The sequence below is a fragment of the Equus przewalskii genome, chromosome 13, assembly GCF_037783145.1.
Source record: "Equus przewalskii isolate Varuska chromosome 13, EquPr2, whole genome shotgun sequence".
NCBI classification, from domain to species: domain Eukaryota; kingdom Metazoa; phylum Chordata; class Mammalia; order Perissodactyla; family Equidae; genus Equus; species Equus przewalskii.
The window spans coordinates 88,174,793-88,202,239 of record NC_091843.1 but is presented as its reverse complement, the minus strand read 5'-3'; the positions used below and the strand labels follow the sequence as shown (position 1 = coordinate 88,202,239).

At 39.3% G+C, this 27,447-nt stretch overlaps 1 protein-coding gene across 3 annotated transcripts in view; it reads right to left on the bottom strand.

Moving 5' to 3' along the window:
• Positions 1-738: 738 nt before the first annotated feature.
• Positions 739-27,447, bottom strand: part of POC5 (POC5 centriolar protein) — a 33,682-nt gene continuing 6,973 nt past the window's right edge. The window contains exons 3-12 of one of the 3 annotated variants that reach the window (XM_008538342.2): positions 21,488-21,629; positions 19,436-19,522; positions 16,898-17,103; positions 15,292-15,468; positions 13,312-13,416; positions 11,555-11,734; positions 10,251-10,404; positions 5,980-6,254; positions 2,449-2,625; positions 739-1,092 (exon numbers count right to left, since the gene is read on the bottom strand). In XM_008538342.2, coding sequence (XP_008536564.1) covers positions 949-1,092; positions 2,449-2,625; positions 5,980-6,254; positions 10,251-10,404; positions 11,555-11,734; positions 13,312-13,416; positions 15,292-15,468; positions 16,898-17,103; positions 19,436-19,522; positions 21,488-21,629 — 1,647 coding nt within the window. In that variant the 3' untranslated portion in view covers positions 739-948. Of the gene's footprint in view, positions 1,093-2,448; positions 2,626-5,979; positions 6,255-10,250; positions 10,405-11,554; positions 11,735-13,311; positions 13,417-15,291; positions 15,469-16,897; positions 17,104-19,435; positions 19,523-20,415; positions 20,528-21,487; positions 21,630-27,447 lie in introns of those variants that run through there. The other 2 variants (XM_008538343.2, XM_008538344.2) reach the window with 2 other exon arrangements.

The window sequence follows — 27,447 nt, the reverse complement described above, 5'->3', positions numbered from 1 at the left end:
TCTGCTTATTTCCATGTGGCCTATGAGCAGAGGGTGGGTCGATCTCACTGTTTCACAGACGAGGGTCCTGAGATTCATCTGAATTATGTGCTTGGCCCAAGTAACCCATTCAGGCAGCATACAATCATTCGAAGCCTGATCTTGTTCTCCTAAGTCAGTTTTGCCCTCATGGTTTCTTTCTACAGGCCAGCCACCGAGAAGCCTCAGCCCAGGCCTGGAAGGCTGCTGAGCCGCCCCGGGCTCCCGCCACAGGACAACCCTTGGATGCTCAGAGAACAGCACGGGCTCAGCGCTGCAGTCTCAAGAAAGCCAAGACAGAAAAGAAACAGGATCACACTTTAATAGGAAATTTCCTTTTGATGTTTCTGTAACTCTGTTTTTGTGTCACTAAACTTTTTTTCTCTTTTCACATTAAAAAATATACATAGGTGTTGCCATTTCTCCCTAATTTTTAATTCCTAGAGTCCTGGAAAAATGATAACTAATACAATAAAGTCACAAAAAACTTTGTGATAAAATATCACTATTACTCTTGGTTTTTGTCTTTTTTAATTTTAAAATAAAAATACCTTAGTTTCTATGAGTTTTGATAATTTCTAGTAAAGTTCTCTCTTAAAGTGTATTTGGTAACATCGGGAGTGACTGCTCTGGAAATAACATAGAGGAAACAGGATTTATATACTTTGATGATGTAATCAGTGGCAGGCTGAACCCATTAAAATAATAAAGTCTAGTCTCTTTTTTAATTTAAAAAATTTTACTTAATTGCTTAAATAAAAAAATAACATTAAAATAATCCTACATATAGTTACAAAGGATGGAAAAGTCTTTTGTAATTTTGAAAAGATGAACATGATGTTCTAAGAATACGGAGAATTTAAAAACAAAAGACTGTAATCCTCGGTACGAGCGGAGGAACTGGAAGAGCTCGCCGCGAGCACACTCGTTTCAGTCGACGACCTTGATGGAGGGGATGCTGCTGAGAGGCTGGCTGTGGGCGGATCTGGCTCCGAGAGGCCTGGAAGCCGAGGCGCCACCTTCAGGATGAATCGTCCGGGGATATTTTGCTGCAGTGGCTTGAGGAATGGTTTGCTGAAAAGATAAAAATCTGCCTTAATAATCCCATAAAACTACACATATTAAATATTATTCCATCATCTATAACTTCACCCAAAAAACATCTGTTAAGCATCCAGGAGATACAAATGACGAGTCGGGTGAAGTCGCTGTTAAGCAAGACACAGTCCTTTTCCCTAAGGACCCGCACCCGCTCAGACCGACCCGGTCCTTCTCCCTAAGGACCCACACCCACGTCCTCCTCTGGACGCCGTGTCTCCAGCTCAGCCTTCCACTTCACCTGAGGCTGAACTTTTCCATCCAGCGCCCCTTGATGTAATCATCTAGGAACCATCTACTGCCCAGGAAGAAAAGGACTTAAAGTCATTCCATATATCTTTTTTGCTAATACTTGGACATATGAAGTAGACAGGAATGCTGTCTAACAGTGAGACTTTACAGGGAAGGTATTCTCTTTTAAAATCAATCCTTGCTGCATGTCAACTATACTTTAATAAAAAAATAAAACCAACCCTTGTTTCTCTTTGGGGATGTGTTCTTGTAATTTTTAAAAATTAAACTTTTTGAGATCATTGTTGATTAACAGGTGGTTCTAAGAAATAACACAGAAGTATCTTGTGTACCCTTCTCTTAATTTTTATCAAGTTAAATTTGCTTATGGTTTTACAAATTTACAAAGTGCGTTTATACATCTCACTTAATTTTCACGCTACCTCACTTAATCCTGAGTCCTGACAGTGACCCTGGAGCTAAGGACCTTATCACTCCCATTTTACACAAGAGAAAACAGAGGCTCAAATATTTTACTTGATTTGTGTATGATCACAAAGCAAAAAGTAGCAAAACTGAGGTACTAACTCGGGCTTTTTAATTTTTGCTTAAATTTCATGCACTTTCCTTTATATCACATAAATTTATTGCAATCTGAATTTTTCCCAAACTAGAAATATGCTGACAATTGAATCGAAAAAAGGAGCAAAAATTAAAAACTATAAAAGTAGGGAAGTCTTTCTTGTAATCGAAAATCTGCTACATGAACATGCAGGCTAATTAATGAGCAAACAGTTTTTGTGTCTTTTTTAAATTAATGAGAAATCATTGATATATTTTACCCTTTTGACCACCAACATGGTAGAGTACTTTTCAGATTTGATAATTTTTACCCTCTTGAGAAGAAACAAAGGCTTCTGAAATTAATTTCCCACCAGAGGAAGGGCGGACTGAGAGCACGCGGGGGCCGCGTGTGAGAGAGCCGTACCGGTACGGGGGTCACCGATTTGGATCCTCTCAACACGTCGGATAAGTGTTTATTAGTCTACACACACTCGGGAAAAAGATTTTTTCACAAAAGGTCATCAAATGTGGACTCACCACTGTGACAGGATGATGTTTTTCCACAACAACTGAGCTCACAGGAGGAGAAACTCCCATTATGGCTAAGTTGCTACTAACTCGACTTTTTGCAGCGAAACCACATCTCCCCGTGATGCGGGCTGTAATGGTCCTTCCAGCTTTCTGCTGCGCGGAGGTCACCACCCTGGGCGCCGGCTGAAAAACAGAGAGACCCGTGGCAGGAAATCCTCGGCAACATTTACAGCACTTTGGTTCTGCAACTTACGAAGACAACGCACAGGCCCTTAAGAGAACTGTATAGTCAACCAACTTTAACATGGAAAAAATAAATTTAAAACAATAGCACAAAAAGCAAAACATAAAACCAAGCACCCTCAAACACCCCTTTAATCTTGGAATGTAAATTTTATAGGATTTTATGAACTTTTAAAAAACTTTTTCTTCTGAAGTACAGACTCACAGGAAGTTGCAGAGAGAGCACAGAGGGGTCCAGGCGTTCCTCACCCCGTTACATAATCACGGTGTAATTAGGACATGAAAACCAGGAGGCTGACACTGGTGTAGGGCCTGGGTGTGGACCTGTCACCAGATCACACGTGAGGATTCCTGGGACTGTCACTGCACTGTTCCAGCACCACAAAGGCCTCCCTCAGGAGACCCGTCGGTCACCCCATCTCCCTACCTCCAGCAGCCCTCACCTTAGCAACCATTAGTCTGTTTTATGAACTCTCTGGATCCTGATGCATAATTAAGACTATCATTACCTATGTTTTTGTGTTCTGCCTTTTTTCTTATCACTTTTTTTCATGAATACAGTCCTGCTATAATTTTTAATCAGAAGCTTTTATACCAACGAACTACAGTTTATCTGTCTCAGTTCTTTTCTTATTATATATAGGAAGTTTTGTAAAAAAGGATTCCCCTTTTCTTAGAGTTATTTCTATAGAATATATTGCAAAAAATGGGCTGATCCTAGCAGAAGGTAAGTTTGGCTTTTACAGCTTTTGTTGCTGACTGCTGGATGTACTCCAGAAGGATTCTATTTACATCAGAAGTAATGCATATGTGTACTCATTTTATTTCACTGTCAATTAATTACATTAGCTGGGCAAAAACCAAAAGGAAGAAGGAAAAAAAAGGGAGCCGACATTATTTAAACACCCCAGTATCTGTATCTTAACATTTGGCGTGAAGATGATGCGGACTACTGGTTAGGTGTGCAGGGCTCTGAGGCCGGAGGGCCACTTCTGTGACTAACTGGGGCCACAGGCCAGGAGCTCACTCTCTCTAAGCCTCAGTTTCCTCATTTCTAAAGGGGATCCTTCACTCGGCATTCAGATGAAGAGGGAAGTCAGAAAAGAAACTTCACTAAACAGCTTAAAAATCCAACTGAAACCCTCAGTCATTCCAACTGGAGTTAAAAAAGGAGTAAAGTGCCATCTATTGTGTAACCTTGTGAACTGCAGTATATTTGCTTGTATAACTGCCTAATGCATTTTTTGGAAAATGTTTTCCACCATGAGATTCTGCTGTTTTGTTTAACACACTGAGGATGTCTGCAGAAAGGAAAGAATTTCACTAGAACGGTAATCCTCCTTTAGTTATTCGTTTCCCAGTTCTCTGCAGTTGACTTTCTACACACACCTCCTTTAGGTACGGGAAATACCGAGACGACTGGACAAGGTTTGAATGTTCACAGGCAGCCTCTGTGATTAAAATGAAGAGAAAGACAAGCAGGCCCGATCACAAATCTCTCTTCTTTTCTTGTTCCCAACAATGATGGTTTCACCTTAGGTAAGTTACCCAACTAAAGTCTTGGTTCCTACTTCTGCTATTACGGTTCTTTTTAAAAACAGGAAGACGTATTTGAGGTGAATGTGAGCCCTGTAATTATGTAAGGAAGGGAGAGGCCAGCATTACATGCACAGACTGATGCCCTGGTGGGCTCGGCTCTCACAGCCCTGAAGGCCGTAGCGTGTGAGTGTGGCTGAACGTGCTTCTGTTTCTGAAGAAGCAGGATGTGGCTGGAGGGGTCGGGGGAAGAAGGGTTGTCTACACAATGTTGGTATTTCAGGTTTCAAAGACTTCAAATTATCTCAGGTGATCAAATTGTTTCCAAAAGTTAGTAACAAAAGGGTGGCGAGCACACTCATTCATTTTGTTCTCCCTGTGCATTTTCAGATTTACGCATCAATGCAGACGTACAAATGGTGTAGGCATATTTTAAGAAGGGAATGTTGAAAAATCTGCCTCTGTGTGTGTTGTGTGAATACCCAACTTGAATGACAAACCAGAAATTTAAATAAACAGTGTTTGCTCATTGGTATAGGATCACGTTTCAAAATGTATAATCATGAAAAATAAACACAGCTGAACATGTCAGGGTTGAATTTTAGTGTCTTATTTCTAAGTCAAAACTCCCTCATGCACTCACATTTTTCTTAACAGCCATATTTGTTTTTAACCTCTTTGAATCAAGAGCAAACATGATAAATAGCAGATCTCAACCTATTTTTCCCCAAATTGAGTAGTTCCCAAAAGGCAGAAATTCACGTCAGCTGGACTCCCACGGATGACCCATTGTCTGGCTGACGCAGCGCCTCCCTTAGCTGGCGAGCACCTTCTGATGGCCTGCCAGGGGAATCCTAAGACGGAAAACCTGCTCTGCCATCTGCTTTCCTCTCATGTATGTGGCTGGGGTGGGCAGGAGAGGGCAACAAGCAAATCAGAATCCTCTCAGGCCCTTTCCAGAACTACACGTGCCACTGTGCCAGAGCCAAGCCAGAAGAGGGAGGAAGGGTAGCGTTTAAAAAAAAAGCCCCAAGGGGCTGAGTCCGGTAATCGCCCTTCTCCCTGGAGAAACACGGGTGGAAGAACACAGGTTCCACTGCGGGCGCTGAGGACTCAGAACCGCGATGTGCCTTGTCTGTAACTCTGACCACAGGAACAGCTCGATTATGCCACCGAGCAAGTTCTCACACAAACACGCTCCACCCCGTTCAGTCCTCTCCCGCCACGCTCTTCTCTAATGGTGACTCAGGAGAAACTACTCCTACCCGGATTCCGCTTAGGAACTGAAGCCGAGAACCAACCCAGTCAAGATGCAGCCACTACAGTGTCGTGTTACTGACACATCTGCAGCCAGGCAAAGGGAAAGGCATAGTGGAATAGAAAATACACAGAGCCACTCAACTCCTAAGCCCTTGAAAACACCCACGAGCTTCCTTCAAAATTAAAACAAAAAAGGCTGTCATCAACTCTTTCTCAAATTAAATCTATTTTTCCTGAATAGTTTTTTAAAAATGTAAAATGGAAAACTTTCTTATTTTTGTTTTAATTATTACTACTGTAATAGAACTTTCAGGTATTATTTTCATTACAAATTAATGTTTTAGCTACTTGGTGTATTAAATGTTTTCTGTGGCTTGGCCTAAATACCATATGGACTTTTTTCGCCATGAGAAAATACGTTCTGAGTTCAAAATATCCAACATACAAGCAAGTTGGGACCCCTCTTCCCAACGCGGCTCCTGCTTTCACTGCACTAACCATTTCTTCCGGTGCAGCAGGAGCTGCAGATCCAGCGCCCAGAGGAGCAGAAACAGGAAGGTGAATGGAGGAGGCGGCAGCCCGGGCAGACGTCAGGGAAGAGGCAGAGGGAAAGGCTGCCGCGCTGGCCGCTGCCCCGGCCGCTGGGGGTGGCTGCTGTGGCAGGGCAACTGCTGAGGGCACGCGGGGAGCCGAAGCATCCAAATGAGCAGAAGATTCCGTTTCTTGAACACCAGGGCCATACTCCTCCTTTCTATTATTTGCGAAGTCCATCCCTAGAAATCACAAATTAATTCCATTAAAAGTCTTCCAAGTTAAGATTACTTTAATCCTCCAAATAATGAGAAGACATGATAGCAGAACTTAGTCCTAACAAAACTGTAGAAATCTGTCACATATTGGATACAATGTTCAGTTACCAGAGTTTGTCAGTATGAACTGGTTAATGTCAGCAGTAACCACTAAAGACTTCAGACCACTTCCTCCAACATGTGCAAGCTAATGAATAATTTGCTCTTAACGTAAAAGATAAATATAAATTGTGGACGCAGCTGGGACCTCAGCTGAGTCAAGCGTGTTGCCATCACAATAACATGGTCACAAGAGCCTAAGCATTTATGTCCTTTTGCAGTATTTCACATAAGTCTCCTGATAAACGGCCTGGTATCTAAAGCTTTAGAATGATTTTCTGATATCACTATATCCTTTCATTTCCATCTATTGCTCCTATCCTAACAAAAACAATGTATTTTAATTGTGATTTTTCAGCAAACAGTAATAGATCAACAAGTTAACTCTAAGATCTTTACTTCAGACATTGTAAAAGAAATGAGTTCTTGCAGGTAGATTAGATAAGTCATGACTTAAGAACATACTCACACACTTAACTGATTTTAGTGACACTCCACATAGTAACCTTTTCTTAAAACTGAACCTTAACCTTAGATCAAAGGGGAGAATAACGGCAGCTTTCAGAAGTTGGACAAAGGGTTTCTTCAAATTTTAGCTATTTTCCCCCTAGTATGAGAATTTTGTTAATATTTCCACTTAAGATTGTATCCCTGTGGTACCAAACACTGGGGGAAGGGTTTGAAATCAGTCACTGAGATGGACGCTCCCGACATCTGAAGAGGGCACGGTGCAGCCCTGTGTTCACATGGTTTTCCATGTGTCCTCTTTCTACCCAGAAATCTGGGCTTGTGGCTAAGACCTCTTCTTAGACTATCTTCATATAAAATAGAGTAAAAGTCACCTCATTAGCAAGTTTAATGAGGATTATAACGCATTGGTCTTTTGAAATCCTTTGATGAAAGGGATTTAATATTAAATACTCCTTTGAAAACTAAAATTTGCAACAAATTTGCTTTGAAAACAAAGCAACACACATACACTGAGCTTTAACATGTTCTTGATAGAAAGTGAGTCTGACTGATTCTTTTAGGTGGGTGGCAGACTTATCTGATGTGGAAGCAGCATAAAGGTCAGGTCTGGCCACAGGGTTCCCTGGCAGAGAGGCGGGACCCACTCTGACCAATGCGGGCTGAAGTATGCAGTTCCTGTTTGTCAGATAACTCTAAGTTTAATAATTATTCTAGCTTCAACTGGGATATATTTTTTCAGTTGTAAAGCATTTTCTACTGTTTCTAAAACTGCTTTAAAAATTGGCAGGTATCATTTTAGAGGCCATTTCTATCATCACATTTTGCCTTCTTCATAGAAACTTCTAATTTATAGTCTGTAAGGTTTAGGATACTGTACAATATGAGATGCACTATAAAGAATCAGGACAAATAAGAAAATCAAATATTTACTCTGCTCTAATAAGACAGGTACGTTAGGAACATTGCATTATTAAAAAATGCACAAAAAAACAATTGTTTTAAGGGAAGAAAGGTGGTCAGAAGTGACTTTTTTCTTGTGAGAATTAAAAATTTTTGTGCGTGTGTGTTTTTGAGGAAGATTAGCCCTGAGCTAACATCTGCTGCCAGTCCTCTTTTTGCTGAGGAAGACTGGCCCTGAGCTAACCTCCGTGCCCATCCTCCTCTACTTTGTGGGACGCCTACCACAGCATGGCTTGCCAAGCAGCACCATGTCTGCACCCGGGATCCGAACCAGCGAATCCTGGGCCACCGAAGCGGCACGTGTGCACTTAACCGCTAGCACCACCAGGCTGGCCCCTAAAAAATTTTTTTAAATAGCTGTTACTAAAATGCCACAAAACCTAAATATCACAGAGCAAATCCAGCATTAGTCGACACTGAACTTCTGCCTTGGGTAGCTCCACCAACATCTCTGCTGGTGTGTGTCTGACTATTCCTGTCATCTTCATCCTCTGTTGTTATGATAAACAAAGCACAAGGCCACCGGACACAGCTGGGGCCCCAGAACCCGGCATTAGCTGCAGATGACAACAGACTTAAAAAGCAACAGGACAAAACAAATCATGTTATGTAATTATCAGAATCCATTTTCTCCAAATCCTGTTATGGATATTTGCCTGTAGGAGATATAGCTATATTTGAATTTAAAAGTTAAGATGGTAAATTGATGGTGGTAAAACACTCTGTCCTAAGTCAGTTCATAACCTTCTTTAGATAGATTATGAGAAAAATGTTTCTTGTAATTGAGTGCAGGAAGTTCTAATGCTAATAATTTGTCACTTTACTTGTGAAACCCAGTATCTCTTTTTTATAACTTGTTTTTTTACTTTTTTTTTTTTGAGGAAGATTAGCCCTGAGCTAACATCTGCTGCCAATCCTCCTGTCTTCTTTGCTGAGGAAGACTGGCCCTGAGCTACAATCCATGCCTGTCTTCCCCTACTTTATATGTGGGATGCCTGCCACAGCATGGCTTGACAAGGGGTGTGTAGGTCCACACGCAGGATCCAAACTGGTGAACCCTGGGTCACTGAAGCAGAACGTGCGAATTTAACTGCTGTGCCACTGGGCTGGCCCGAAACCCAGTATCTCTTATAAGTAGATAATTAAATTCTTTAATTTAATACTTACAATTTGCTAATAATAAGAACCAAAAGCAGATTACCCTATCATTGGAGGTGGTGAACTTGTTTTCAGCATTGATACTCAATTAAAAGACCACTTATTGGAGAAATCAAGTACTCCTTTGGGTATTAGCAAGATAAACTATTCCCCTTGAGATTCTGTGACTCTAAACTTCTAATTTGCATGTGGGCCACATACTATGGCTGCTTCAGAGAGAAAACCATTTGCTTTAAACTCACTATCATCCACAACACGCATAATAAATGTCTATTGATGCTTTAAAACGAAGGCACAAGCACAGAGAGGTGACTCCACTGGATTGAAATCATGTTAATTATATTACAAAATGAAATTGTCTCATCCATAAATAAACTGTGAGTCTCAAACAGGATTTGGTACAGGGGAATATGGCAAAAATGCTCATGTTGGGAGGCTGACTTGTATTAAGACTGCAATAATTCCATCAAGACTATCAACTTACGTGTTAAAGTACCTTTTGTCTTTTAAAGTGCTTTCAATTCTAAATTTTAAAATTTTAAAGTGCTTTCATGGCATTCCCACAAGAACTGCCTATGAAGCAGTAAGGAAGGTTTATATTATCTACTTTGTTCAGAGAAAGAAAACTAAAAACCCAATGAGGAAAATAGGCCTCGTTGTAAATTGGTAGCAAAGGATTCTAGTCATGTGCTCTTGTAAGCCAGGCCAACGACACTCTAGCACAAAACACTCAGACTCCCGCCAAAACTGGGGCTTTTCTTGAAATAACATTATTTTACTTGCCTCCTATAGGCCTATAGCTGTATCTGTTGAAAGTGAGTTTTAGTTGCGGCTTCTCTTAAACTGGAAGACATGCAATTTTTAAAAATGGGAAAGCATGACTAGGTAAGAAATATTTAATCAACAAAATAGTGCAAGGAATTTGGCTACTTAGGAAAAAACAAAAATAGAAATTTTGTCCTTAAAGACATTAAAATTATTAGCTAAAAGAGCCTTAAAATAATATTATGCATTCAAAGCATTATTTTAACATTGAGCCTAAATACTTCAGAGTTGACAGTTTACTTAATCAGATCTAAGATACCATAAGTAAGCATGACTGAGAGAATTTTCATGGCAGATTTAAAATTGGATAAGACACCATGAAATCAAAAATACAGTGCCTGGATAAGACATAGCCACTGCAGCAAATTAGCCCTGCAGAACATGCCAATCACTGAAATCGCAAATCCTTTCTGAAAGCAGGCAGAGAATCTTCAGCAAAAGACGAACCTGGATCACTTCTGTTTTGAAATATAGTCATGGCTTCAAGATTTAATGCACACACACCCCTCATGAAAGCTTTCTTCATGGAATCTTCAAACTGCTCTTTTTCTTGCTGCATTCTTTGGATCTCAGCTTTTGCATTTTCCAAAGCTCCAGATAACTAAAATAAGGAGAATTTTTTACAAAAGGAAAAGATTTAAGACACAAGGAAGAATATCATTTATTGTAAAAAATAGACTTATACTGTGAAGTTATTTTTATGTGAAGTACTAAAAATACTTTACCATATGTCTCTTCTGCTATGGATCTCAATTTTAAAAGGTGCATCTTACCTGCACGGTCTCCATCAACAAATCATTTTCCTAATCATAAAATCAAGGTTCAAATAAGGGGAATTTTATACAGTCCCACTGAAGGCTGCTGATGTTTTAATTATACAAAAAGATACGTCATTTCTTACCATAAAACTTTAATGTAGAGTATTAAATAAAATACATTAAGAGCCACAGATAGCCCTCACCCCTTCAGAAAAAAATAACTAATTGCCTGCAATATTAACAGATTTCTTTTTAACTAAACATTATCTATAGAATTTAAAATGCAAAGTGACATTAGGTGCAACACGCTTTCCCAGAGACCAAATCTAAAGGGACTCCTTTTTCTGCATGTCATTTTGAATTGCAGACACTTATTTGTATAATGAAACTTATCTGTAACATTAAGAACTTAGTGTTATAATGATGAAATATATCTATTTTTTACTTTTAATATTTGATTTCAAGAGGCCTACTGCCTTCTTCAATACGGTTTTCATTTCATTTGGGGTCTTCAATGTTTTCCCATGGAAACAATGTTGATTATATTATTAACAGTCAATGGGAGAATAATTTTAGTTCATATACAACTGCTTTATATCAATCTTATAAGAACATAGTTTATTCAAAGTAACATGAGGATAAACATTTTTGTTTTTGGTCTTTATTTCTGGCTAAAGATCAAAAGCAGAAGCATAAGAAGGAACGCTTTCTTGGAGGTGGAAGGATCTGTGTGTGCTTTATATTTCCAAGAGAACGCAGACACGAGAACCAACATGAGTCTGGAGTCTAGAGGTACAGCTGTTTAAAGGAACAAACAGTCTGCGAACCTGGTTTATGACCCTTATTCTTTCCCAGCAGTGTCATTCGAAGCTACATTGCAGTACATGGAATTAGAGAAGTGGGCTACTCTTTCTAACCATAAACTAATACTGAACCATGCTACCCATCTTTTTAATTTTTATTAAAACAGTGAAAATAAAAAAAAAAGCTTACCACGGCAACTTTGGTTTCATAATCATTGGAAATCTGGACACAAACTTCTTCAGCTCTCGCCTGGCAAGCTCGTTCCACCACATCCTTCCACTGCTTCTGCACTGTGGAGTGCCAGCCTCTCCAGACTTTCTTCAGCAGAGTTCTCTGGAAGTACTGGTCAGCCAGTTTACCTTCATAAACCTAATGAAGGTAATACGCAACCTCAGAAACACAGTGAACTGGTAAATATACTGGTTGTAATCATAAGAAACATATCACTGTGGTAAACAGTGTACATACATTATCATTTAATCCTATGTAATCATATTATTGTCATCTGCAGACAGGAGAAGAAGCCTAGAGAGGGAAGGAACCTGCCCAAGTGACATGAGAAGGAAGGGAAAAGCCAGCCTTGCCTCCCTCCGGAGCCTAAGCTCCTATCCATTACATCATTGCTTTATGCAACTAATCAAGTTAGGGGAAAAACAAAAAACCAAATGAAAGGAAATGAGTAACCTGCCACTTGCCATGTTAGTTATGAATTTGCATGATCTTTTAGCTGAAAGCAGGACCAGGAGAGCAGCAGAGAGCGGCTGGAAGGCGGAAACAGTGGTGGCCACGGCTTTCTCTTTGGCTAGGTGGCCACCATCACAAGTAAGATTAATTTAACTTACATACTTTGCCATCATATCTAGTGCCAAACGGATCCAAATAGGAACATATGCTACTCTTTTATCAAGGAATTTAAATTCTTTAGAAGAAGTCATTCCAATTTTCAATTTTGAAAAGCTATTCAGAAAGTGATGGCAGCCTCAACTATTTCAGCTACCATTTAAACATAATATATTCTCATCATATCACATGGTATCAAAACATGGTAATACTCATTTTAAATAGCTCTTTTCAATATGATCAATGTAGATTTAATCTACTGGGATTAATAAAGAAATGGAAGTATTCTTAGAGGAGAAATCCTATTCCACGATACTAACAGCCTTTTCCTAAAATATTAAGCTCTTGGAACTAAACGCACAGAGATCACTCCACGGCTCACATGAGCATCGCGTGAAAAAAAAAGTGCACATCCATCCCCTGCATTCAAGTCCCTATACTCTGTCTTCGTGTGAGATGTGTACGTACTATCATACTGTTCCACTTTGCATACAGTAATTTATTATTCTCTCCCAGTTTCTATTTACTCTGATATACTGATTCAGCTCTTATTTAACCAAAATAAAAGATGTTCAAGTTTAAATTATATGCAAACTAAGGATAATTTTTAAAAAGCTATACACAGCTTTCTTTGATTTTCATTGCAAGGCAAGTCTACGCAACAAACCTTTACACAATTTTATAGTGTATAAATACAGCACTGTCTCTTTACAAAGAGGATGTTTCAGGCATTTTAGAAGTAGAAACAATATAGGAAGTACATGATATATTAAAGATTATAAATTCTTTCTCCACATAATCACGTCTGGGGTCAAATCTGTTCAAGTGGTTCCATTACCAGGACATTTGTAATTTAGGTACAATCCTTATTAACCTACTATGAAGTAGGAAATGATATACCAATAGGTCTATAAAATATAAGAGGTATTTTTTTCCCAAATTATACCAAAATCCTTTGAAATAAAAGCAACGTTAAATTGTAAATTCATTTTGACTTATTAGAAAACAAATCTTTCTTTGACTTTAACAAGGGTTCTAATCCGCGATCCTAAACCCTCTTAGTGCGGAGGTCTCATATCTTGTCAGTCTTTTCATTTTGCACTTACGTCCTGTCGAGATTTGACGTGGCCAATTCGCCAGTGGAAGAACGTTCTCATCAATTCTATCCTTTCCTTTTGCCTGCCTAAGGCATGAGACAAGCTAGAAATCACCTGTAAACAGCAATTAACCCAATTATTGTGATGTTACAAGAACAGCAATTGGTAAAGGCATTTCCTCACATATCAAAAAATGCTAGAGAGAATACCAGTGGATCGCTACTATATTCATCCAGCCTCATCTCAGTCTTATCTTTAAAAAGACCAAACTCTCCTCAACTCGGATGCACTACACATCAATGAACGAAGGGGAACAAGAGAGGAAACAATTCTCGTTGTGTCTTGGTAATCACCAAAAAAAGTTTATGTGTATGAAAATTAATATGGTCATTGACATTTAATTCAAGACAGACAACTACACATTTGAAAGTTTTCCCACATATACAGAAAGTCTTTATTTACTAGACTTGAGGGCAGGGACCAGGTTTTAAATGTCTTTCTAGTCCCTCAATACCTCTAGTACCTTGATTAGAAGTTTCTCAACAACTGTTTAATGATTTTCTGGATTCAACAAACTCGCAAAAGAAAACAATAGTTATACTTTGGTGTACTTCCTCAGTGATATTATTCTTGCTCTTTTTTAAAAAAGAATCTACGAAAGCTTTTAAATCCTAAGATAATATTCTCTCTTAGAAAGAAGTGACTAACTGAAATATCTATCTAAAACGGCCACATCAAAAAGAGACTTAGTAAATTGGGCACATTTACTGAGACATTTATTCTGGTCCTTCTTTAAATAAATTCAAAAGTGGAAAAGGGCACCCATTCTCAGAGACTGGTACATTCTATTTCTTAAGCTGCATGGTGGCACATTGCTGTACAGTTTATTCGTGTTCAAAAACTGGACAGAGGTGTACACTCTTTTTCTGTGTGACACTTTGAAATAAAAAAATTAAATTTAAAGTATTTAAAAACCTTAGGACTGTTTTGAGGGTAATAGAGAAAATGGCTGACATTAATATCTATTGTTTCAAAAAAGTAAACCATGTAAAATGTTCAATTTTATATTCTACACTGCAACACCAAAAGAAGTGTATACTTTTAAAAACATCATCTTTATCTAGTTCATGAAAGCGGTGAGCACAGTGTCTGCAGACGAGGAGCTGAGGCGTCTGCTCTGAAAGCCACCACCCTCCTGGCTGCCCATCTGCTTTGTTCAGGGTGCTGTCAGGAGGCACAAATTAGCACAGACTTGAACCTTACTCCCAAGTTCTTAAGAGGCTAACAGAAAGTGAAATAAAAGGTGCTCTCTGTGTTTATCAATAAAATGGAGAAAGACATATCACAAACAGAATGTGAGATACGTAAATAACCCCTAAAAGGATAGTTTAAAACGTGGGTAATGCTGGCTCCCTGATGTTCTCTCTCTCTCTTTCTTTTTTTGATGAGGAAGATTGGCCCTTAGGTAACATCTGTTGACAATCTTCTTCTTTTTATTTGAGGAAGATTGTCGCTGAGCTAACATCTGTGCCAATCTTCCTCTATTTTGTATGTGGAACACCGCCATATCATGGCTTGATGAGTGGTGTGCAGGTTTGTGCCCGGGATCCGAACCTGTGAACCCCAGACTGCTGAAGCAGAGCGTGTGAACTTAACCACTACGCCATGGGGCTGGTCTCCTGACTCTCTTAAGGGCAGTTAGGAAGAAAAGAAAAAATTAGGAAGAAAAAACTAGAGTTCCCATACTTAGCACGCACTCTTAAAACTTCAAGAACACCAAAGCTGATGGCAAAGATAAATTGACATGAACCTGGCATGCTTTATAGGAAGAATAAATCTTATTTCTATGTATCTGTTTTTCTACCAGTTTCTGAAGAGATTTTTTCCTTTACATCTTGTTATGACCTAAATAATCATTAGTTCCCGGCATTTATCACCTAGCAAGACATTTACTGACTCTCAGTTAAAAGGAAAGCGAATGAAGAAGACCTCGTCTTTTCTCCCAATGGAGACTTCATAAGCCTTCTGCAGCTCCCTCAAGCTGTTGATCTGGCTGCACAGTTGTTTCAAATGTGCTGCATGTTTTTCTTTCTCTTTTTTCATTTCCATTCGGTGCCAGTCAATGAAATTAAGTCTCCATTTACTTAGTTCAGATAGGATGTTTGTCTGAAAGATAAGTATACTGACAATTAAGTAGTTTGTTCCTTAATACTGCTTCCCAAAATTACACTAAATTAAGAAACATTACAGAAAAAAACAGAAGAAGCAATCAACATAAGAGCTATTCAAAAACTCAGAACACACTAATGAAAACGTCTGCAGTTGGACAGTCATGGCTCTTTGGGCACACTGACGGTACTAAGGACATGGATTGTTTCCTATTTTAAGTTACTTTGTATGTAATCTTGTTGTCATTAAAAAAAAATTCAGGTCTCATCTACCAATAAACAGGTCCTTTGTTTATTCAAGGACATAAATGGCCATCTTAAGATGGATCAAGGAAAAAAGAAATGCGGGGCTAAGGCCTCGGCTGCACCACAGGACTGGGAGCCATACAGACAGAGGGGACACTGGGACACATGGGAGCCGACGCTTTCTTCCCCCAAACCCCTCTCATAGCCGTCACCTGACAACCAACTGCCATGTCTGATCCCGCTTTACCCTACTGCCTGGTATAAATAAAAGGACCAAATAATCATGGTATAAAAAAAAATCGGACAACAATACAGTTAGAATTTAAATGGCTGGTGGGACACCACTCCAAAGAACTCATGCCATGATTAGAATATGAAGCCTGGTCATGGGGAGAAAATGACAGAAATTATACTAAAAGATTACTTCTAGAATTTAAGGTTCCAAATAACAGAGAAATATAAATGTCACAGAAATCTCATGACCATAATTTCTCCATGTATGTGAATATTGAGCTTAGTCTTCTCAAACTATGTTTGAGAAAAACTTTCATTTTCTCCATTATTTTTTTAAATAGCAAAAAACTTGCCATTTCCATAATTCTTTGTTTTACTTAGAGGCCACTAATATCACCAAACTAAAAATCAATTTTTATAAATTTATCAGGTATATATTGTGGTTGCTGTTAGAGTGCCTATAAAATGAATACACGTTATTAAAATTGGCTCTTAAGTTTCATATAAAAGGAGACATTTCCATTTGTCACAGCTGTGACATTGTAAAGGGTCAACAGGTGTCTCACTCACACACGCCGAACCTTTCAAAACACCTGAGAAATTCAGTGGAAGACGCAGAGCTGTTCCAGCAACTATTTAAAGTCTTGCTATTCAAAGTGTGTCTCTGAACCAGTAGCATCACCTGGGAGCTTGTTGCAAGTGCACCACCTCGGACCCTGGCCCAAACAACTGACTAAGGAGCCGCAAGTTAACAGGACCCCCAGGCGATTCGTACGGACATTAAAGAAGGAGAAGCACAGATTTAAGATGCTGGACTGATCTTGGGAAACCAAAGATTTTTGTGTTTTTTAACCTTTTAATTAAAAGAAAAGAAGAATAAATGGTGGAATCGAGAGCAAAACTGTTACACTACATATTAAACAAGTGTAACTGAACAACTGTAATACCTTAAGACCTGAACTCCAAAGATCAAGTACATTTTCCATCTTCTCGAGATTTTCATCTGAAATAAGAAAATCGCTCACAACTATTTCATGGACATCTGCAGGACTAGAAGTAGACCTTGGTGAGGAAGAATCGCCTAAAAGATTAGAACTGAAAAAGTCCATGACCGGGTGAGAAGGCTTCCTTGGTGATGACACTGGTGACAATCCTAGAATAAAAGAAAAGTAGTAGCGGTCAAACCAAATTGAAAAGAACCCAAATCAGTAAGGAGTCATATTAGAAGGCTAGAAGATATCAGCTACCTATGGAGGCCGACAAAAATGCAGAGAAATGACCTTTCAGTGTACTTAATCTGGCTATTTTTCATTTCAATATTGTCACTGATGTAGGACTGACCAGCATGAGATGACTCCCACACCTCTCTCCTCCCACAAATGACCTCTATCCCAAATAACGATGCTCTGTGCAGCCAGGTCCAGCCTGAGCTGAAAGTATTAACACCCACTTCATCATATTAACATTTACTAGGTGCTTTCTATGTTCCTGTAATAAAAACTTCCTACAGATTAGCTCTTATAATCCATGCTACCCTAAGAAACAGCTATTATCCTCTCCATTTTACTGTTAAGGAAACTGAGGTTCAAAAACAGTTAAGTAATTGACCAAGGTCAGATGGTTGTATATAGGTCACTATTACCTTATGTAAAACACGGGGAGGAGTTTTAACACTGCTAAAAAGCAATACTATAAGTAGGAAGAGACCAGCAATTTAGTTTCTCAGATACTCAGTTGTAAGGCACCCTGTTAGCCTTGAACACCTCGGTGAGAAATATATACCTCTCTCTCTATGTGTGTATACATATACCTAACTCCCAGCCCTGCCCCTGTGCCTGGGGGACGCGAAGATGGGTGGGAAAGGGGATGGGGGAGACCCACAGCCAGGAAGAGGACTGGGATCTATCTTTAAAAAGTACAAAATAGGAAGAGTTACTATTTTATGACATGTATGTTGGAATAGAGACTATAAATCATCATTTTTCACGTTTCTCACTTTTGTTACAAGTGTCCTGATAACCAAGATTGAAGGGCTTTCCTCTCTTCCTCACTGAATGAATCAAAGATAAACCTACCATAGGACTTGTTACTTGAAAGCAGATCTTTTAAGAATTCTTTGCAAAAGGGAAAATCATTCTCAAATATATGTATTTTGTATAACAAATCTATCAACAAACTGCTCAGGCTGCTCACACTATGAAACACTATCTCCACGTTCTGAAGGTGGTCAAGGAACCCAAAGAATAAGGCAGAATGACAAAGTACACGAATATTATTCTCTTTTATAGATTTTACCAACTAGACCTACACTCATGGAAAAGCAATAGGCTCTATATTTTTTAAAAATATACATTCACCTTAAAAAAACAGAATCATATCACTGAAAACTTGGAAGGCCCTTCAGAAACTACACTGCCCAAGATTTTCATTTACAAGGGAGGAAGCTAAAGGAGAGTGGCATGTCTTACGTGGTGGCTGAAATGGCCCGCACACTAAATGACAGAGAATCACACAGTAAGAAAGGCGTTCCACGTCAAAGAAGTTCCAGTCTGGAGCTAGCGCGCTTTCAAGAACTGTAACCCTTGCTAATCTCTCCTTTCAACAAGGAAAGCAGAACACACCACCAACAGCATTTAACCAAAATTTAATAACTTCATTTAAATTATATATAAATACACTTTATATATATATAACTTTATATTTTACATATAAAATACAAAAATAACTGCATTTATTTTTACCATTGCTTTCTATTTGTAATAAGTGTATATTAATTTTATGCTATAATCAGTAATGACAGGTATAAATTTTCCTTGATAGAACAGGTAGTATTAAAGATAGGACAAAAACCATTAAGTTGGTACACAAATGCCTGAAAGTTGGGAAATATGGCATTGTTTTATGAAAAAATCTAAATTGGCCAAATTATCTGACATCCCATTAAATCTTTTAAAATATTTGCTCTCTAACCTAGCAGTTTTAAGGATGCTACACACTACAATACATTAATTTGTATTAGTCTTAATTGTACTATTTTAAATATTCTTAATAAATTAGAAACAATAGCATTTTAAATATTGCCAATAAGTAATATGCTGAAATTATTCCTCTTACTACATAGACAATGTTCATCAGACTGCAAAATGCTAGGCTTGGGCATCTCGTTTTGAAGGTCATTTTGGCATACAACCACTGGAACAAGTACAGAGGCGCGACTCCACTAAGAGACATGCATTTGCTACAGTGTTGTTTTAACTTTATGACTTTTTATAATAGTCAAAGAAAGTTCAAATAAAACTCCAGCTGTAATATAAGAGCCAAGAATAACAAGAAGATGTGAAAAGTCCCCAGGTGACAGTGATCCACGCCACTGACTGAGAAGAACCCCTGGAGAAGATGCTCACCATCAGAAGCCAACAGCCTGAATAAGCTCAGTAACATCTTAGAGAGATTTTGAATAAAAACAAGCTAAGGTAAAGTCATACCATCTGTTTTTGAATGACTTGATATATTGAAGTCACATCCTTTTCCAACTTCCATCCTTGTTTCTCTTACTACAGAGCTATTTCCTGCTGAAAAGAAAGAAGTTTTTTATGAATTAAACCAAATTCCTCTTAAATGCCTAATCATACATTCCTAATTCAAGGAAGTAGCAGTACACAAGTAAGAGTTTAGAGCAAGCAAAAACAACATGCTGGGAACACAGGAAAACTAAGATGAAGAACGAGAAGCAAGAAAAAAATCTGAGACTAGAAAAGGGCTTATCGTCTCATTAGCAAGCTCAATTTCACTCAACAAATACGGATGAAAGAGAATTCAGTCCACTACAGCGTTCAGTTCACACTAACAGAAGAAGTGGACAAACGACATCAGAACTTAGAAAACACTACGCTATCTCACACCTTTGGATATTTCCAGGGGTCTGATGCCTTTCATTAGCTGCAATCAAACTAAAGCGACACTGGTTCCCCCAAAACAGGGACTTCCCTACTTTCACCTCAGGAACTTTAGTCAATATATGGTGGTGAAAAGGAAACTAGGAAAGACCTCACAAGAATGGTGTGTCAGAGGCTTATACTTACTTTGCCAACTTCGACACACGCTACTCATCCTAAGCAATGGCAACCCCAAGAATAAAGAGAATGTGATGATAAATTTACATGGTCCATTCTAACCAAGCCTACATGTGAATCAAGATATCTAAATTCACTGCATATTGCAGGCTTAGATCTCAAATCCTTTTTGGAAAAGGCAGAACATAAACAAATAAATACTTTACATGTTAGAAAAGAGCAGGGTCTTAGATCCCAAGTGGTTACCTTGAAGGCTGGAAAGGTGGGGCCAGGAAGGAATTCTGGTGCGGAGTCAGTGGGAAAAACAGTACAGCAGTACTGTAGCCAAGGGAAAAGGAAGCAAGCTGTCAGGGACTACCTTCAGGGCAGGGGTGGAGGGCTAACACACTCATGGCCTGTCTACACTTGTAAGAGGGCAGGCAGCACTCTGGGTTTGCTCAGCAGGAACTGCATGTTGACGTACTGGTGTAATCAAAACATGGTCAAGATCACTGATGTAGAACAAATAAATCCAAGGGTCATATCTCTTGAAGATCAAGAAAATTTGGGTAGAAAATACTCAGTGAGGGAATATTTCAGTGGTAGAATAAATATAGATATTTTAAGGTTCTGGTCCTATTTGTCGATCCAGTGCAGCAGGCTGAACATTGAGGAGCAATGAAAACTCCATGTCTACAGAGGGAGAGGGACCACAGACACTAGGACTATGGCTTACCAAAAACCCAGGAGCTTGCTCACTCTGAGTAGGCTTTGTCATGGGCCTTCAAGGAGGAATCCTTGGAGTTATGCCTATCATTAATAACTGCCTATTTTAGGAGGGCTTTCTGTGTCCTTTGAAAGAATACTTATTTAGAGTGAGCTGTTTGAGATCTTATACTTTACTGAATAAAGAACAAACAGGTAAAAGGAGCTTTATCCTCCTTTCTCCACTTTTCACTCATCTATCAACATACATCCCGGTTTGTATTAGTTCTCAATTCTGTCACTGAAATGGTCCAAAGATGGATTCACCTTTGTGGTGATCATCCCAATGGTCCTCCACGCCCATATAAATACCACTGCCAAAGTCCGAGCACATGGTTCATAAACTTACGGGGTTCTAAGGACTACCCATGGGCCATCTTTCATCTGGGGGCTTTGGCATTTCATTTCCAAGATAATCCTGGCAGATAACCACTGGAACAAGTACAGAGGTACAACTCCACTAAGAGACATGCTGTTGCTACAAGATGCTTAATCACTTTTCATAAAAGTAATAGTCAAACTAAGTTCAAATAAAAATTCAGCTGTCATATAAGAGCCAAGAATAACAAAATAAAATGTAAAAACTCCCCCCAGATGATAGCAATACACACCATTGACTGGAAAGAATCACTGGAGAAGATTTCCACAATCATAAGTCAACAGAATTGATAAGCTCAATAACATCTTAAATTAAGAGATATCTTGAAAAATATACATAACCTTGATTATCGAGAATATCATCAATTACAGGAGGAATTCTACCATCTGGCACCACTTCTCCCTTAGAATGAGACGGCTGTGAAACACTTGATTCAATATTTGGAGTCACTATAGCATAGCGAAGCAATTCTTCATACTCCTCCTACGAGAAGCCAATAATAAACATGTATTACATCACTGTCACAACGAGCACTCAGGCAAAAGAACCACAGAGGCAGAGCCAAAGATGTCCTCCACTTCAGTTCTCACAGCGGTGTTCCCAGGTAGTGGGGATGCGGACTTGTGATTTATGTTTTTCATTCATCATCATTTACTTACTCTGTTGTGGTAAGTAAAATTCTTAAAAAAAAATTCAACAAATATACCAACCCCAATCTCTTCTAGGGATGGTGCCTTGGTATCCAGATTCCTTCAGCATGTGGACTTAACGAAGGTAACACAAAGATCACCCAGAGTCGTTCCCTAAAGCCAATCAGCACCTGCGGCACAGAAGAGCCCTCCCTCCACGGGCAGCTGCCTGCAGGCGGGCAGAGACACCAGCCCCTGCTCTGAGCTTCTGAACTGTGGTTCAAAGACTGCACAAAGGTAGATAAACAGGCAGACAAAACGAGAAAATTGCAGCTCTCTATCAGGACAGGTTAGCAAACAATTATAACATTAAAGATAGAGCTCAAGGCTTTGTAAACCCTTTTCTTTTTTCAGATACGAGGGCCTTCTTGGTCATTTCTTGTAGCGGGGGTTGGGGGGGGGATCTTGTGGTGATGAACTCCCTCAGCTTTTGTTTATCTGGGGAAGTTTTTATTTCTCCATTGTATCTGAAGGATAGTTTCACTGGATAGAGTATTCTTGGCTGAAAGTTTTTGTCTTCCAGAATTTTGAACATATCATTCCACTCTCCTCTGGCCTGCAAGGTTTCTGCTGAGAAATCTGTTGAAAGCCTGATAGGGGTTCCTTTGTATGTTATTTTCTTCTGCCTTGCTGCCCTTAATATTTTTTCCCTGTCATTTTTTGCCAGTTTTACTAAATATGCCTTGGAGAAGGCCTTTTTACATTGATATAATTAGCAGTTCTGTTAGCTTCTTTTACTTGTAAATCTAGCTCTTTTCTAAGGTTTGGGAAGTTCTCAGCTATTATTTCTTCGAACAAGCTCTCTGTTCCTTTCTCCTTCTCTTCTCCCTCTGGAATACCTATGATCCTTATGTTGCATTTCCTATTGAGTTGGATATTTCTCAGAGAATTTCTTCATTTCTTTTTGGTCTTAGTTGTCTCTCCTCTTCCATCTGAAGCATTTCTATATTTCTGTCCTCAAAGCTGCTAATTCTGTCCTCCATAATATCAGCTCTGTTATTCAGGGACTCCAGATTTTTCTTTATCTCATTCATTGTGTTTTTCATCTCCAACATTTCTGATGGGTTTTTCTTTAGTTTCAATCTCTTTTGTAAAGAATTCCCTCCATTCATTAATTTTGTTCCTAATTTCATTGAACTGCATTCCTGAATTTTCTTGTAACTCATTGAGTTTTTTTTATGATGGCTATTTTGAATTCTCTGTCATTTAGATTGCAAATTGCTGTGCCTTCAGGATTGATTTCTAGGTGCTTGTCATTTTTCCTTCTGGTCTGGAGTATTAAAACACATTTTCATACTATTTCCTGGGGTGGATTTATGCCTTCACATGGTGGAAGTATCTGGTCACAGATTCCACCTGCCACCATGGTGGGGGCAGGGGAGAATGAACTGTGTATTTGAGCCCACCATGATCCCTGGTGTCTGTGCCTGTCCTTTGGAATCTATGGTGACACAGCACATCTGCTATTGCCCACTCCCTGCTGCTGCTTTACAAATGTATGTGTATGAGCTCTGGTGGGGATCCCTTGCTCTGGCCGAGCTGGTGTGCGGGGTGTGTGGAGGGGCGCGTTGTTTCATGTGTGCAATCCCGGGGGCGTTCCCGCTATGCCCTTGCTAGCTGATCTCCTGGGGAGCTGGCTTGACGAAGACACCCCTGCAATTCCTTGGCCTCCTCTGTGTGGGGCTTTCCCATGGCTGGGAGGCAGCTTGGAGAGTGAAGGTGTTCCTGAAGAGAGCTGCCTGTCCCCACTCATCTCACAGAGCCACATGCAGTTCTGTGCCCTAGATTGCTGTGGGGGAGGGAGATGAGATCCCCTTACCTCCTTCTACTTCCTCCCAGGGGTCCAGCTCCTGCACCTTCAGATGTATGGCTGTGTGGGTCTCTCAGATGTTTATTGTGTTATGCGAATGTCCTCTGTTGGTTTATGAATGTCCTTTCCATTGCATCTTAGTGGGGAAAGTCTAAGTGATAAGCTCACTCTGCCATGATGCTGATGTCATTCTCTTAAATTTTGTGTTGGTTGGAATAAAACTGTTCCTGCTATTGATGTACATATGTCAAATTTTTATAACCATGTCATAGATTGGAGGGATGTAGCTCTGCACAAGTTTATTTTTTGTTTTAAATTCACACCTGTACACATCTGCTCATATAAACTGTACAAGTGAGCAGACAACTATAACACATGTGGGCCACATAAACTACAAACCACTCAAACTCATGCACATCTGCTGGGGCCAGTACCTCCTTAGGACACAAGAGTGATGAGCTGTGCAATAGCAAACGACTTTGTGCTATGCTTATCATAGTACAAAGAGTTTTAGCACTTATTCTAAGTTTGAGTCTTTTGAGAGCATCTTGTGTGAATTTTACATCTATGATAAAGAGTTTGAAAATGCGATTGATTTTGTTGGTGATTCAACAGTGAATCAAAAATTTTCTATCTATTCTTTTTTATGCTTTGGGTCACTTAAACTGAAGATAAGATATGCTATTAAAAAGCTACCATTTTCAACTACTTATGCTGAGAATCAGAATTTTCCTGATATTATGTAATCCAAGCAAAATACAGAAGCAAATTGGACATCTAGCCTTATAAATACCTGCACTGCTCTTCCATCACCCCCCAAGTGCACATGCACGTTTATCAAGGTGGCTTCATCCTTTTTGCTAACTGCCTTTGTGAGAAGCAAATGTCACAAATTTGAATTTATGAAATAAATTTACACAACATAGTACTGCTTTAATCTTTTTATACTGGAATTTGAAGTAAAATTGTTTGAAAAAAGGGTTTATGCTTGTAGATCTTTGAAAACTGCTTGTCTTTAGCATAATTAAATGTAAAAGAGTGACTTGGTTTCAGTTTCAACCTTCACATGTTTAACATAGATTACTTATATACTGTAAATGTTAGTTATAGCAAATACAGACTTTTACACATATTAAGGCTAATGACAGAAGAGAAACAGAGAGAGATATTCCACAGAGAGAACCTTTAGACAGCTCAATCATCAGACTCCCTTTCATGTTGCTACAGGCAACTCCTTTGTCAGTGATGTACCCTTCACAACAATAAACATGTCTGGGTTTTAAACTTACATTTCCTGATAGGAAATAAAAGTTAGTATTTCACATAATGGTTACCACTGAGGTAGAAGGCTCTTATTAGAAAAAAATCATTTAGAATATCAGAGATACATTTAATTTTTATGTTGACAAAAATGACTGTAATTCTTTAAAGAGATTTAAATATGTTTTAATTTTAAAAATACACTTCCTGAACCATATCAGTTTTCCAGTTTTTACAATAAAAGGAAATTCCCAAACAGTCTGATAAATTGAGGCCATACACAAGATATTTCACTGGTTCCTATAAACCTGAATGTATGAGTCAGTCCTAATAAGCTAACTAGCAAAATGTATACAATTTCAAGTACAATAACTACCTATGGTAGAGACGGCTAAGAGTCCAGCAGCATCTATTTCCTTTATTTCTTTAAGTTAATAAAACTCCAGGGTTTGACCTGGGCAAATGGCCACCCAGCGACATTTCTCAGCCTCCCTTGCAGCAGGTGCAGCCAAGAGACCTGGTCTATGGGATCTGAATGGAAATGATGTGTACAAGTCCTTAAAAAGGAAGCTGCTTGTTTCCTAGTCAGCTCCTCCCATGGGCTAGAGGTGGCAGTAAGCCAAAACCTGACAATGCAATCATGGTCAGCACCCTAGGGCATGGCAGAGCAACAGAGAAGAGACTGGGTCCTCAGATGGCCACAAGACTATGTACCAACTCAGATTTTTTTTTTTTTTTAAAGATTTTATTTTTTCCTTTTTCTCCCCAAAGCCCCCCAGTACATAGTTGTGTATTCTTCGTTGTGGGTTCTTCTAGTTGTGGCATGTGGGACGCTGCCTCAGCGTGGTCTGATGAGCAGTGCCATGTCCGCGCCCAGGATTCGAACTAACGAAACACTGGGCCGCCTGCAGCGGAGCACGCGAACTTAACCACTCGGCCATGGGGCCAGCCCCCCAACTCAAATTTTTATGAGACAGAAAAAAAATTTTGTCACTCACTTAAACCACTCTTATTTGGTTCCTGCCAAAGCAGTCAAAACATCACCCTCTTATACTTCCCAAAGAGCCAAAGCAAACTTGATTTTGGCACAGAACGTGTAAGAGTGTGGCTGTTATGGACTGAATGTTTGTGTTCCCCCAAAAGTCCTATGTTGAAGCCCTAACCCCCAGTGTAGCTGTATTTGGAGATTGGGCCTCTAAGGAAGTGATTAAATAAAAAGGTTAAATGAGGTCATAAGAGTAGGGCCATGATCCAACAGGATTAGTAATCTTATAAGAAGAGACAACAGAGAGTGCGCTCGCTCTTGCCCTGCGCACGTGCACTGAGGAAAGGCCACGAGAAGGTGGCCATCTGCAAGGCAGGAAGAGAGTGCTCACCAGACACCAACCCTGTCAGACCTTGATGTGGTACTTCTCACATCCAGAACTCCAAGAAAATAAATTTCTGTTGCTTAAGCCACCCTGTCTATGGTATTTTGTTATGACAGCAGAAGACTAATATAGTGGCTATCTTTTATTTGTATTTTGAGGTCAATCAACTCTTTAGCAACTTTATCCTCCTTCGCTTCTCCTCTGGTGGCAATTACAACTATAGTTAGCCAAGTCAGCTTGGCTCAGTTAGTACCACAGAAATAAAGCGTCCCTGTAGGAATGGAGGGGAAGTAGAGGTCAGCGGTTTTACTGTAGCTTCCCTAGTCTGACTTCTGAAAAGGAAAAAAGATGCGAATATATATTTCAAAGTTCCCACAACAATTACTATGAGTTAAAGGGGTGATCACTAGGTATATAATAATAGTATACAATGTATATATATACATTTTAAGGAAAGATTTTAAAAATCAGTTATTTAAACAACGATTTTAGTTTCATATATGCAGATATAGGCCAAAAGGGCGTTTTTTTTGGGGGGGGGGGAGAGTGAGGAAGATTGGCCCTTAGCTAACATCTGTTGCCAATCTTCCTCTATTTTATGTGGGATGCTGCCATAGTGTGGCTTGACGAGCAGTGCTAGTTCTGCGCCCAGGATCCGAACCCGTGAACCCCTGGCCACCAAAGTGGAGTGTGGAAACTTAACCACTATACCACCAGGCCGGCCCTCAAATGGGTGATTTTTAGTTAATGATCAAAATAAGTAATATTGTCTTATTTAACTGTCAAAGACAGCCTGTCTTAAGGCAAACAAGATCCTAGAATAGAAACAAAAACTTGTAATTTTGCACCCTCACCCACAATAGCTGGGCTGATGTGATCGTAAAACATAGCTGAACCCATACATAGCAAGGGAGGTCAGGAGGGCAACTGGCCGACAGTTTGGAGTTGTGCTGAGAGGAAGTTATCAGTGAAAGGCACCATGGATGCTGCCCATCCTTCAGCATTTATAATCGACAGTTTTATGGAGCACTCACATAACTGAGACAGTAATGAAAACTCCCTTAAGAGGAACATTGATTTATGAGGGGCTTTTGTATCAAATGTTTAGTTTTACATATTTACTGTATATGTAAAAGTATATATTATTTGCGGTATTTATATTATGAAACGTT